The 13,691-nt window shown below is 41.7% G+C and overlaps 1 protein-coding gene across 20 annotated transcripts in view; it reads right to left on the bottom strand.

Annotated features, from left to right (window-relative positions):
* Window positions 1–13,691, bottom strand: part of SVIL (supervillin) — a 231,358-nt gene that overhangs the window by 82,907 nt on the left and 134,760 nt on the right. For all 20 annotated transcript variants that reach the window (XM_053225459.1, XM_053225463.1, XM_053225462.1 and 17 more), the window contains 4 exons: window positions 13,013–13,104; window positions 4,235–4,292; window positions 3,968–4,119; window positions 749–1,388 (listed from right to left, as the gene is read on the bottom strand). In XM_053225459.1, the coding sequence (XP_053081434.1) occupies window positions 749–1,388; window positions 3,968–4,119; window positions 4,235–4,242 (800 nt within the window). In that variant the 5' untranslated portion in view covers window positions 4,243–4,292; window positions 13,013–13,104. The remainder of the gene's footprint in view (window positions 1–748; window positions 1,389–3,967; window positions 4,120–4,234; window positions 4,293–13,012; window positions 13,105–13,691) is intronic.

Raw genomic sequence — 13,691 nt, 5'->3', positions numbered from 1 at the left:
TTAAATTTAATCTAAATTTAGAAATTTAAATTACATCTAAATTTAGAAATTTAAATTACATTTATAAATAGAAATTTAAATTACATTTACATTTATAAATAGAAATTTAAATTACATTTACATTTAGAAACACATATTTTCTTCTGGCATTTGAGTTTCTGGTCTTATACCTTTTCTGATTTTCCCAAATGGGAGCTACTCTCTTTGTACACGTTACAAATTACACCTAACGCCTGGTCTTTGAAATGAGGTGCTTTTCCACAGAGCTTCCTTCTTAGCTCGCAGATGTAATTGCATAGCTATACGTCCCAGTTATATTCAGTATATATTGCAGTCACACTTCATACCCTGTACTGAGGCCTGTCCACTGCGTTAGTGGTGGTCCTTATGCCTTGTGATCTTAAATGACAGCGACACAATCACCAAGGAGTCTTGGGTATAATTATAGAAAAATGAAGAAACAGACGATTATTAAAGGCATGTAAGAAACAGTAAAAAGAAGGGTCCTGAAGCGAGGCTCCCATGAAAGGGTCCCCAAGACACCTGTTGAGCTGATCATTTTTAAAAAGAAGTTGAAGCTTCCTGCTTTGACAGAACCTGTTTTGATACTGTGGAAACAAAAACTCTTATGTCACCTTATTTCTGCCACCAGCTGAACCCTCCACAGAATGCCAAGAATACCCAGACCCTGACAAAGGGGGAGCAAAGCAAAGATGTTAAGGCTGCTGAGCGCGCGCTGAACGCTTACCTGGCTCGCGCCTCCGCGGGGAGTGGAGGGTCACCGGCGGAGTGGCTTGGGGAGGCGGGTGGCAAGGCGTGCATTTGCTTTGGGGACCTTGGCACGTCAATGAAGGCGGTGCAGTCTCGCCCGGAGAACTGGAAGGACGAGGAACCGTCAACCGTGGGGGCCAGGTCGCGGGCCTGCGCGGGGGCGCTGGGCTCCTGCCCCCGTCTTTGGTTTTCCACGTTGAGCAGCACCTCGGTGTCGGAAAGACCGTCACTCCCGTGGAGGGCATAGTCCTTGGACTCGGCCACGCAGGGCCTGGAGTACAGGGAGCTCGAATCTTTGCCCGGCTCGGCCTGCCTGTCGCCTTTCCCTCCCCTTCTGTCGGCAGCATCAGCGTCCTTGCGGGACTTGGTGTACCGAGACAGCGGTTCCGAGTCGGCTTCGGAATCCAGCGCTAGCCCGTACTTCTCGGCCAGCTGCCGCCTCCTCTCCGCTTTGTACCGCGCGATTCTCTCCGCTTTGGACTCAAGAGCCGGGGCGTCCATGAGAGCCGAACCACAGGAGGCGTCAGCATGGACGCCCGGCGTTTCTGGGTAGAGTTTGGAGCGGGTCTGCTTTTCCACCGAGGAGTCCGAAGTGTCTTCCTCTTCATTGGACCGGCCTGCAAGGGGACCACACGGGGAACACGGCCAGAGTTCAAGCACAGGCGCGCACCGGCTGCACGCTGTTCAGTACACAGCGCACGCCTGAGCGCCCGCGCGGCGCAGGGCCCGCGTCTCACACAGGTGTATCTAGCCACGGTGACGACCCGGGCTGCCGAACAGGTGCGGGGTCTGCAGTGAAACACCTGAAGGCCGAGAGCCGTCCTGGCGGGGTAAGCCGCCTTCCGCCCGGCCCGCACCAAGGCTCAGCCCCTCGCTCCAGCCTGCTGCCTCTTAATTATTTACCTTTCTGTTTTTGAGTTTAGCATTTTATGGGTGAGGCCAGAGCCCTCTAGAAAAGATACTCGATCTGCTGTAACTTAACATATGACATTGTGGTTTCACAGGATCTGATAGTAACCAGAACAATAGTGGGCACTATCAATATGTACCAGGTTCTTGGGGTGTGTGTGTGTGTAACACTAGTGGATTTTTCCAACTGTTGCACACGTACAGAAAATATCTAGCATGTTAACATGAAAACATAAGGTAAAACCCTAAATCACCAATAATCACTAATATGTAATTATGATAAATTGATAATTTGCCAAATATTTCTATGTATTCCTTCTTGTCTTTTATAAAATTGACTTCTTCTTTCCTTCTATATAAAACAATTTATGTTTTATATACCATTAATGTTTGGTCTGAAACATTTTCCTGTATTTGGAAATCTTATTTTGGAGACATCATTCTTTAAGGCTTCGTAATATTCTGTCTAATAGGCATTCCATAACTAAGATAACCCTTCTCATATTCCTGGGCATTTATGTTGTTTCTAAGTTTTAATCAGTCTGATTTTCTGACTACTATCACAACAGACAAAATTCATAAGCGTATACCTGCATTATCAAAAAAGTATATCATTTTAAGATACTTGCTAGACTGTCAAATTAATTTTTTAAAGTTTGCATCAATTTGCACTTGAATCTGCCATATATGTTCTCCTATAAACATTGAGTGTTAATTACAAAATATCATTTGATTACTAGAAAAAGAGAATATGTGCATTTTCCAATTATTTATTAGCCATTTGTTTTTTCTCCTCTGGAATATCTGATCAAGCTTACTGCTCTATATTTTACTGATTCCTACTGTCCTTTTTTATTGGTTTGTGTGCACTTTTATAGGACCATGAACCTTAATCTTATTCATGAATATTTCAAACTTGTTTAATTTTTTAGATTTTCTTTGGAGTACAGATGTGAATTGTTATGTAGTCAAGTCAATTGGCCTGGTCATGTGTGATTTCCACAGCTATTTCTGTGTTTTGAAAGTCCTTTCTCATTCAGTTTGAATTAAATATTCACCTATGTTTTCATGTTTTTAAATTACTTTCTTAAAATTAATCATATGACTACTTGGCACGTATTTTTGTGTTTTATATAAGTGAGAAGAGGGCTATGTCCCCTCTCCCACTGCACAATAACCTATTTTCCCAGTACCATTTTATTAAGTAAGTCTTCCATTTCTCACAAATATGTGAAGCTTAAATTATCATGGTAATACATGGATTCACATTTTATATACACTATCGTTCATTTCTGGCCATAAATTTTGGTACTCTGTCCAGTCTTGATTCTTCATGGAATTTTAAAAAATCGTAATTGTCTAGTTTTCTGGCCATAGAAGCTCAGGAACTCCAGACAAGTGAAATTATCACATCATGAAGTGAGAGCAACAGCCCCTCTGAGGAAGAAACTAAGAAACAATGGCTATAAGCAGCAGCAGGGGCATAGAGCTACAGAGCCAGGGATGGGGTGGGACAAACAGCCCCATGTGGGTCATCCTCTTCCAAGGCCACGTTGAATATCCAATGTTCAAACATTGACAGTGATCAAAAAAAAAAAAAAAAAAAAGGTAGGTTATGTTTGAAATACTGCTTAACAGGAAATAAATATGCAATTACATGTATTATAATAATTTAAATAGAATTACATGTATTACATGTATTACATTTAAATAGAATTTAAAATTTGCATGTATTACAATACATGTATTAAAATTACATGTATTACAATAATTTAAATAGAATTTTTGTTGCATAAACACATAGACTAAGAGCCCTACCCACTCAAGGTCCAGGTTTACTTTTAATGCTACCTGCCACGAGCAGCCGGGCCCTGTGCTGGGGACCTGGGGATTCTGTAAAAATGTGTCTCATTCAGTCCTCCAACAAACTCTTACTGAGGATCTCTGGCAACAGGTCTGGTGCCAGGGCACTGAGGACACCAAGAGGGAAACACAGTTCCTGCCCTTTACGGGTCCCAGACAAGGGGGGAAATGACATCATCAATTACCCAACAGTGTGCCAAGGGGAATCATTTCTTGCTGCGACACCAGAGGACCACATCTATGAGGCAGGACAGAGCTGACATATGTGGCTGAAGCTTTTTACAAGCGCGTGTATTTAATCAGTACATCTACGTAATTCGTCTTTGCAGAGTATCTCACTTTCCAATAGCACTGGATAAAAAAGGCTCTGTGGAATATCTCGGGCAGCCTGCTTGATCACAGGCCACCAGGCGGGCATGCTCACCGGTGTGGGGGCTGGCCGGGTCTGTGGCTCGCATGTATCTGGGCGTGTCTTCCTCCAGCAGGCGATGGGTCACTAACCCCGTGCAGCTCTGCAAGAGGATGGGCTGGGTGTCCGTTTCAATTCCTTCTAGGCGCCTGGCGATTCTTTCTTTTCTGTGCAAGACAACAAAAAGGGCCTAGTGAGCCACGGAAATCAATTCTAAGGGAAAAGGGAATACTGTTTCACCAAGCTTTTCGACTTTCTAATTAGGTACAAGAAATATCTTACCTTTTCATTTCTGAAAGTTCTTTCCTCTTTGGTTCAAAGATTTTTCTTAATTCTGCAACTAAAATAAAACGAAGAAGAATGAAGATAGTCCAGTACTCAGTGGTCATGCATTCATTTCACTCCTTCGGGAAACCTACATTTATTGAACTAATGTTTCTGTTCTTGGCTTCTATGTAGCAGTGATATGCAAAATTGACACAGTTCCTGTCCTCCTGGTGATTGTCTTCTAGTGCCGAAGAGCAGACACCAAATGGGATGCACCTGCATGCACTTCACAGGCTGCGCTAAGGCGTAAAACCATGAGTAAGGAATGGATTAATAGGAACAAGTTCTGTTCCATCCAGGAGAGTCTGAGGAAGCCTGAACATTAAGATCTCTTCAGCAAGCAGAATCTATCTGTTTTTAACTGTTAGTAGGTTCAATACTAATGGCATTTCATTATGGAAAACTTCGAAAGTCTGCAAAAGTAGAGACAAGGACAAGAACCTCGACATGCCCATCAGCAAGCTCCAACCACGTGTCTCACACTATTTGGTCCCATCACACAACCTGGAGAGCTCTGTGACTACTGGATTGTGTTCCCAGTGGTACCTAATGCAGCCGACAGCCATTTACTGTAGTTTAGGTTAAGCCGGTTCCTAAGCTTCCCCTCACCGGCTTTCGCTGGAAGGAAACGCTAACAATGGTTTTCCTGCTATAATTTGGGTAGATGATGGATAAGGTAATTACCCCAATTCTCTTGGAGACTCTGGATGAGCAGACAAATGTTTTGCTGAGGTGAGGAGGGTCCCGTGTGATACTGACTATAAGGATATCACCGAGATGCCAAATCATTGTTTCTTTGGAGAAATGGACACATTTGGTGGAGAATAAAGGTCTCTCTTCTCGCTTCCTCCTCAATCCCACGAATTCACGAAGGCTCATCTGAGTGGTTCCTACTGAGGACCCAGGAACACCACAGAGTCGCTGATAGCCCTGGCGGCCCATAGAATTTTGAAAGACTGGGTCAAAGAAGAAACTCAAAGGAGGCACACCGGACTGCTTAAGTATTTTCTAATTTTTTCTTTTCCTTTTTTTTTTAATTTTTTTTAAAGTAAATGCTACGCCCAGCGTGGGGCTTGAACTCACCACCCTGAGATCAAGAGTCGCCTGAGCCAGCCAGGTGCCCCTGAATATTGGAATTTAACTTTCAGCTACTTCAATTTCCATTTTATTTTTTTAAAGTGGTCATTTTTAGAGGCGCCTGGGTGGCGCAGTCGGTTAAGCGTCCGACTTCAGCCAGGTCACGATCTCGCGGTCCGGGAGTTTGAGCCCCGCGTCAGGCTCTGGGCTGATGGCTCAGAGCCTGGAGCCTGTTTCCGATTCTATGTCTCCCTCTCTCTCTGCCCCTCCCCCGTTCATGCTCTGTCTCTCTCTGTCCCAAAAATAAATAAACGTTGAAAAAAAATTAAAAAAAAAAATAAAGTGGTCATTTTTAGTAATGAGTCAAAAACCACACACACACACACACACACACCCACCCACACCCACACCCCTTTTATATTGCCGTTTGTCTCCAGAGATACAAGCCTAGTTTTTATTTATTTATTTTTACATGATAACCACCTTAAAATTTTAGTCAGATTGACTTTTGTCGAGATAGTTGGCTTCATAAAGGTCTCTCCCTCAGGTGGTTTTCCCAGGAAACAGAGTGGCTGGAGTCAGGGGTATACTTTCTCTGCATAGTTAATTATGTTCTTATTTGGAAGACAAGGGTATAATGATAATGGTGCATCCCGCCATGCAGCCTTTTGAGAAAGCTTGACTAATAACAGCTTCCCACTTAACCAATTAGCTCCAGTGAGATTATGGTGAGGAAACTTTAACGACCGGTAGTGCAGATTTTGAAACTGTTTTCAAGGATGATATAAACCAAAGAGTATCAATTAATTATTTAAGCCCCAAGAAGAGAAAGGGGTCATGTTTTTTCATATGATTGCTCAAGAAGCTATTGAAACCAAATTCCAAGTGCTCTGAAAAGTAGGTTTCAAACTCAATGCATCACACTCGTAATTGAGAAACAGGATATAATAGGGTCTTGCACAGCCTAACGCCATTTAACTTTCCCTCCACGTGAAGCATTTCAGCTAGGTATGCTATAGTCTAAATGTTTATGTGCCCCCCCACCCCCGCCACCAAATTCATATGTTGAAATCTTAATCCTCACACTGATAGTATTAGGAGGTGGGACCTTTGGGAGATGATTGTTTGCTTTCACGAGTAGGATTAGTGCCCTTCTAAAAGAGGTCCCACAGAACTTCCTCACCGCTTCCCATGTGAGACCCAAAGAGCAGCTGGCGGTCTGCAAGTCACGAGGGGGGTCTCACCAGAACCCAGCCACACCGGATCCCTGATCTAGGGATTCCAGCCTTCAGAACTACGAGCAATACATTTCTGCTCTCTTAGAAGCCACCCCAGTCTATGGTATTTTGTTATACCAGCCCAAATGGACCAAGACAAGGATACAAATATCAATTTAACATACAGAGTGTCCTATAACTTCTATTGGAAAAAGTTATGATCTACTTTGTAATCCCAATTTGAGACTGTGAAAATCACTTTTATTGCATTAAATTTTTAGTTTTTAAATTTTTCTATAGAAATTAATGTAACTAAAGATATTTTTTAAGAAAGATCCTCTTCCCCCCAAAAAAGATCCCAGCAGTACAGAGAGAAAGATAACTAACAAATTGCTTCCTGTCATTTTTCTATTTCACATATTCTAGAAGGAACTGGACTATGCCAATGCCCCACCCCCAAAAGAACTATACTCTTCCTACTGCCATTCCCTACCCGTCTCAATATTCTGTAAAGACTACGAGAAGGGAACAGGCTGATGGTCACAATAGTCATTCATCATGGAAACTGAACCCTACGAAGTCTGGGGCAGTGGGAGAAAGGAGGATGGTAAACCAAGTTCATGGTGATCTCTGTCCCTTTCTGGACAAAACAGGCCAGGCAACCCACTAATGAACACTGTCATTTGTACGTCTTAGGATAGCATATAGCAGACATTCAGGTGCACCTCATCAGGTTGACAGATTCACCGACTGGCTCTAAAACAGAGCACAGATCACCATGGGGGTGCGAACGGCCTTTTGAGTGAAAATTTTCCTCATTGTGAGCCTTGTACTGCAGGGTGTTAAGTGTCCGTGGCTTCCCTAACAAACGCCTAATCATCACCAGTTGCTGTGACACAAAAATGCTCCCATTTGTTTCTAAAGTCCCCCCTTGCGCCCCGGGGAAGTTACTGTCCTTGGACGGTAGCCCGTCCCCTGGATGCCCAGGTTCTAGGTTATCCCACTAACAGACACCACTAGCTAGCTCCTCTCTCCAATCACATCTAGATTCAAACTCAAACCACATCTAGATTCGAAGTCAAAACTGTTTCTGGGGCGCCTGGGTGGCTCAGTCGGTTAAGCGTCCGACTTTGGCTCAGGTCATGATCTCACGGTCCGTGAGTTCGAGCCCCGCGTCGGGCTCTGTGCTGACAGCTCAGAGCCTGGAGCCCGTTTCGGATTCCATGTCTCCCTCTCTCTCTGCCCCTCCCCTGTTCATGCTCTCTTTCTCTCTGTCTCAAAAATAAATAAACGTTAAAAAAAAAAAAAAAACTGTTTCAAGCTTATAACGTACAGTCCTCTTTGATTATTTACCGAGGACTGAAATGAAGTCATAAATCAAACCATACTTTATATGTACCAGCAAGTTAGGGGCATTGGCTGGTTCGGTCAGTAAAGCATCTGACTCCTGATGTCAGGGTGGTGAGTTCAGGCCCCATGTCGGGTGTAGAGATTACTTTAAAAATAATTAAGCAAATGTATCAGCAAGCTTATTCATTCTTAGTGGAAATCCATAGTGAATCTTTTAGAAAAAAATCCCTTACGCAAACAAATTACTGCTCAGTCTATTCTTTCTAACAAATGTATTTTTCAGTTACCAAGATTTGCTTCCTTTCTATAGATGTGAAATTACAGGGGAAAGAAATGATGTGGAAGACAAAAGAACAGAGAAGCTTCCTTTCCCAAGACTATAATTTACAAGTAAAATTAGTAAAACAAACATGAAGTATAATTACCCTAGTATATCTAGCCCATGGGAAAACACTTCAGTTGTATAAAAGAGAATGAGGTTTTATTTGAATTGCTGATGTGTGCGTACTTTTTCTGACCCTTTCCAGGAAAACCAAAACCAAAACCAAAAAACAAACCTCTTTTGGGCTCTTGCAGTGTTCTTTAGGCCCTCCACTTGAATTTTTGGTCAGGTTTATTATAAAACATTGAACAAAAGCTAATACTAAGAAATCATGGAAGGCACCCCAGCTATGGAAATCTATGTTGCCTCTGTGTTGTTTCATGCATAAAGACCGCCACATAAATCACTATCACAGGCATCTCCTGATTGATAATCTTGAATACAGTTTATTATTGCTTATGATCTACCAAAAGCTTTCTTTCCTTTACAATTTTTATATAATTTTAGACTTATAGAAAAGTCAAGACATGCTTCACAACATGTTAATACCTCAATACATTTGGTTTACGTTTATCCTTTTCCATACACGTATTTACGTGTGTGATGTGTATATATGCATGCATGCAAGTACACATATTTACATGTTAACTTTTCTGAACCATTTAAGAATAAGTTGCAGCATGATGTCCCTTTTATCTGATTTGAAAGGACACATGCGGCCCAATGTTTACAGCAGCACTATCAATAATTTCTAAATTATGGAAAGGGCCCAAATGTCCATCAACTGACAAATGGATAAAGAAAATGTGGTGTGTGTGTGTGTGTGTGTGTGTGTGTGTGTGTGTGAGAGAGAGAGAGAGAGAGAGAGAGAGAGAGAGAGAGACGATAGAATATAATTCGGCAATCAAAAAGAATGAAATCTTTCCATTTGCAACAACATGGATGGAACTAGAGTGTATTATGCTAAGAGAAATCAGTCAGAGAAAGACAAATATCATATGATTTCACTCATGTGGAATTTAAGAAACACAACACATAAACATAGGGGAAGGGAAGGAAAAAGAAGATAAAAAGAGACAGGGAGGCAAACCATAAGAGACTCTTACGACAGAGAACAAACTGAGGGCTGCTGGAGGGGAAGTGGGGGGGGGAGATGGGCTAAATGGGTGATGAGCATTAAGGAGGGCAGTTGTTGGGAGAAGCACTGGATGTTATATGTAAGTGATGAATCACTAAATTCTCTCCTGAAACCATTATTATACTATATGTTAACCAACTTGTATATAAATAAACAAACAAATAAATAGCAAAAAAATAAAAAAGGAAAAAAAAAAGAATAAGTTGGCAGCATGATATCCCTTTCCCTCTAAACTCTTCAACATATATTTCCTAAAAAATAGGAAATAAGAATGTTTTTAAAAATTGGATTAAGCGGCCATAATTCAGTTGATTATATGCTGTGGCAGAATATGCACAATTCAGAAATGGTTCAGGTAACAGTAATACTAGTCATCATCTAATACACAATACATAATAGGCACTGTTGATCTAACTTCTGTTGTGATAAATGTTCTACTTTGCCTTCAAATACATTAATTAAAACTTTAACATACACTAAATTATCCCTCATTATACCTGCTATTTTAGTCTTCTGCCCTTGTCTGAGTAATTCTGAATGGTACTTCTGTGGCAATATGGATTCTGTGAGTCTATTTCTTTGGTTCTTTTTGATGGGAATGGGAGGGTCATTTTCCAAGTAAGGTAATTTAAGGGCAATTGACATCAGGGCTATAATACTTTTTTTAAAAAGGTTTGTTTGTTTGTTTGTTTGTTTGTTTTTGAGAGAGAGAGTGAGCGAGCGTAAGTTGGGGAGGGGCAGAGAGAGAGGGAGAGAGAGACTCCCAAGCAGCATGGATCCTGATGCAGGGTTTGATCCCGCAAACTGTGAGATCATAACCTGAGCCAAAATCAAGAGTTAATGCTTAACCGACTGAGCCACCCAGGCGCCCCAAGAGCTATAATAATTTATATTTTATTTAACTGCCTAATATGCTTTATAATAATATGTAATGCCAATACTCAGGATGATTTGGTCTGCTGGGTAGTTTTCTTGAGGAATACAGTTTCTTTAATTAGCCCTGAGAAGCAGGCTTTCTGGTAAAGTTATCGTCGAGTCCAGTCGTCTAAACCCAAGTACAGTAGAATCTTCCGAAGAAATATAAGTGGCAAGGGACTGCCAAGAGCTCTCCCAGCCTGCATTTGACAGGCTAAGAGCACAGGCCAGACCCAGAATGTTCTGAATACTGATCTGACTTCCCAGAGGAGTAACGCACTTCAACTTTTACACTTGGAAGGCAGCCACTAATATAAAGACAAGCAGCTTAGAAAATAAGTCATTACAAAACTAGAGGAATAAGGGAGAGGGGTGATGGCTCCGAAGTGTGGGACTTCTTTTTGGATAATGACAACTTTCCGAAACTGACGGCGGCCCTGGATGCACAACTCTGTGGATATGCTGAAAGCCACTGAGCTGAGTGCTGTAAATGGATGAACTGTATGCTATACGAATTATAGCTCACTAAAGCTATTAAAGAAGTAATGTATTTGGTTCATTTCACAATTCCTAAGTGGAAAATCTATTTCCATATTATAAACTTTGCATAGGTAAAGGTTTTTAGTCATCGGATAACTTGTGTGTGATACACAGTTAAAGGAAGCCCCTTAGAGAAAAGCCAATGATCATTTTAATGCTCATTTGCACAAAAGCAAGAATTCCTCACTAAATGAATGGAAAGAAACTGCTGGAAATGTGTAAACAGACATAAAGCTCTATGCCATTAAAACAGTTGGAATCAATTCCTATTTTTACCATTATATTGCCAGGAGCTGCCATTAAGAGATGTGTTAACATGGAGGAGTGAGATTACCGGTAATACGTGGGTCTTTCCAAACATGCCTGCCCGAATTCATAAAGTGCACAATGTAAGACAAGACGATTGGGGAATTTGCATGGAATTCAGGGGAGGAGGGGCTCTGACACTTTTAAAGCACATTTTGAAGATCTTGTGAATTTGGAAACATAAATCTGATTAATGCATGGCATTATCTTCATTTTGTGAAGAGTTACATTTTTATAACCAATTATGATACATTTTCTGGTGAAACTGGTTAATCAACTTATGTGTTTTTAAATTTTGGCACATATGGAGTTATAAGCTGTTGAGCCTGAAGGGACCTCGCATCTCATCTATTGCTTCTAATTTTTCTGATCCCAATATTGCATGTACTACCGTTCATCAAGGAAAGGACCTGGGCTAGGCCAGGAGGACGAGTAAAGCAGCTTTTACTACAGAATTTTGTCTAATCAGTCCAATCTTCGAAGCTACTGCTAAAATCAAATTTAGCAGTACTTTGTTTGGCTCATCTTCATAGATTTTAAGTCTGACTCAGATTAGCTTGAGTTTCTTTCTCTTTTACAGAGTCTAAAAAATCAGAAGGACCTTTCCATTTCATGCCATCCAGGCAGGAACCCACAGCATGTGTCCTTCCCATGGAAGCACATGACCTTCCTTGAACAGCTACTGGGAGCAGAAGAGATGATAATACAGGCCATTTCATTTCTAGGTCCCATGAACTATCAGAATTGTCTCTCTCGTATGAAATCTCACCTACTTCCCTGTAATTCAGTACATTATTCTTGTTTTTGGCCTCTGGGGCAACATGGAGTAAGCCTGTCTTCCTCTCGACAGTTTTGTAAGTACTTGGAAATTACAAAATGTCCCTGTTTGAAGTTTCTCCACAAGGCCAAATCCCTGGGGACCTGCAAATATCCTACCTCATCAGACTTTGTCTAGCCGTATCATCCATTCAATTCCTCAGGATATACGCCCATTTAGCAGCGGGCCTTTTAAACTAGATTTAGTTTCTATTAAACGAATATTGTTTCTGGTCTAATTTCTTTTAGGTTTGATCTTATGTTTGTTTTTGTTTTTGTTTTCTTTCAGAGGACCAAAAGAAAAAAAAAATCGGATATCGGATCTTCCACTAAATCTGTTTCTTCCATAGTAAGGTTTACCCAGCTCATTTGGGATGGAGATAGTTTGTGAGCCGGTACCACGCTGTGCCAGTGTTACAGTTGGGGGAAACAAAGATCTGGTAACATTTATGTCATTTCTCGGGCGAAACAAGGGGTGGTTGGCTGGTGACAGCTGCACATATTTTAGTGCACATGCATCTCTACCAATGAAAATACGAATTCACCGAACTGGCGAGTACCTACTTGGAGAAGGAAGCGTGTGTGGAACAGTCTGCACTGGTAGGCCAGTGTGCTGCCCAGCAGGGAGCTCTAGCATACTCAGTGGAAATGAAGCAACACTGGCAGACGTCCAGAGGTGGAGGAAATGGAGCGAGCGGATGGAAAAGAAAAGGGCTTACGAGCAAAACCCACCGTCCCTGGAGAAGGTGACAGGTAGGAGAGATGAAGAAAGTTGACTCTGTGCCGGTTGCCTCTCTCACCCTCCCCACCCCCCAGCCTCCAGGGAAAACCCAAGAATGCCTAAAAGTAAGAGAAGGGATATGTAGAGAGGTGTAGATTCAACACGCAGGAAGAGAGCTACCTTAGTTGAGGCTAATTGTTGAAATAGACAGAAAGGGACACGTACCAGAGTATACACCAGAGATCAGTGAAGCAGTCCCCCTCCAAGGAAATCAGGCAACACAAGACCTACAGGCTCAGGACACCGGTCAACCATTTACAGAAAGTCTCACCTTTGGGAAGTGCAGTTAAAAGCTTAGCATTGATTCCTCCTTTGTAGTTAGTGCGCTGTTCTTTGTCTTCAAGCAAGAATTCTTTCTGAAAACTAGAAATTAAATTATTCCATTAGTCATGTTTAAAGTCAATTTGAATCAAGATACACGATATTAAGTAAAAAAAAAATGCTAAACGAAAATGAGCTGTTATACATAGTTAAATAGGTGGATGTAGACGACACATAAAAAGTTTTATTTTGGGGAGTTAAGTGGGAGCTGTTTTCATTTATTTACAGTCATTTATAGTTATAGCTATTTATAGGACTTTTTTCGTGCAACTGAAGAATTACGTCAGCAGGGGCAGGTGACATAGTGTCAGGGGGGCAAAAACATGGCTGAGCTGCCAGCCAGATGCCTTGGTTGGGACTGATAACCTCTTCTAGAGCCACTCACCAACAGCTGTGTAAGTTTGGATTAGTCACTCACCCTTCCTGTGTTCTAATCTCCTCCTCAGAAAATCAGCAACTTGTCTAGGTTATGTGCATGCTTTCCTCCAGTGTTGAAATTATATAATAAATGCCTTCAAAGTACCAAGAAATCAAAGGATGGTGGACAGGTCTGCAAGGCTCATGAAAAGAGCCTTGGAATAAAGGAGGAAATGAAAGTGAAGAAGAACTGAGCACTTACTATGTACTCT

The sequence above is a fragment of the Acinonyx jubatus genome, chromosome B4 (assembly GCF_027475565.1).
Source record: "Acinonyx jubatus isolate Ajub_Pintada_27869175 chromosome B4, VMU_Ajub_asm_v1.0, whole genome shotgun sequence".
NCBI classification, from domain to species: Eukaryota; Metazoa; Chordata; class Mammalia; order Carnivora; family Felidae; genus Acinonyx; species Acinonyx jubatus.
This window is presented reverse-complemented; position numbering and strand designations above follow the sequence as displayed.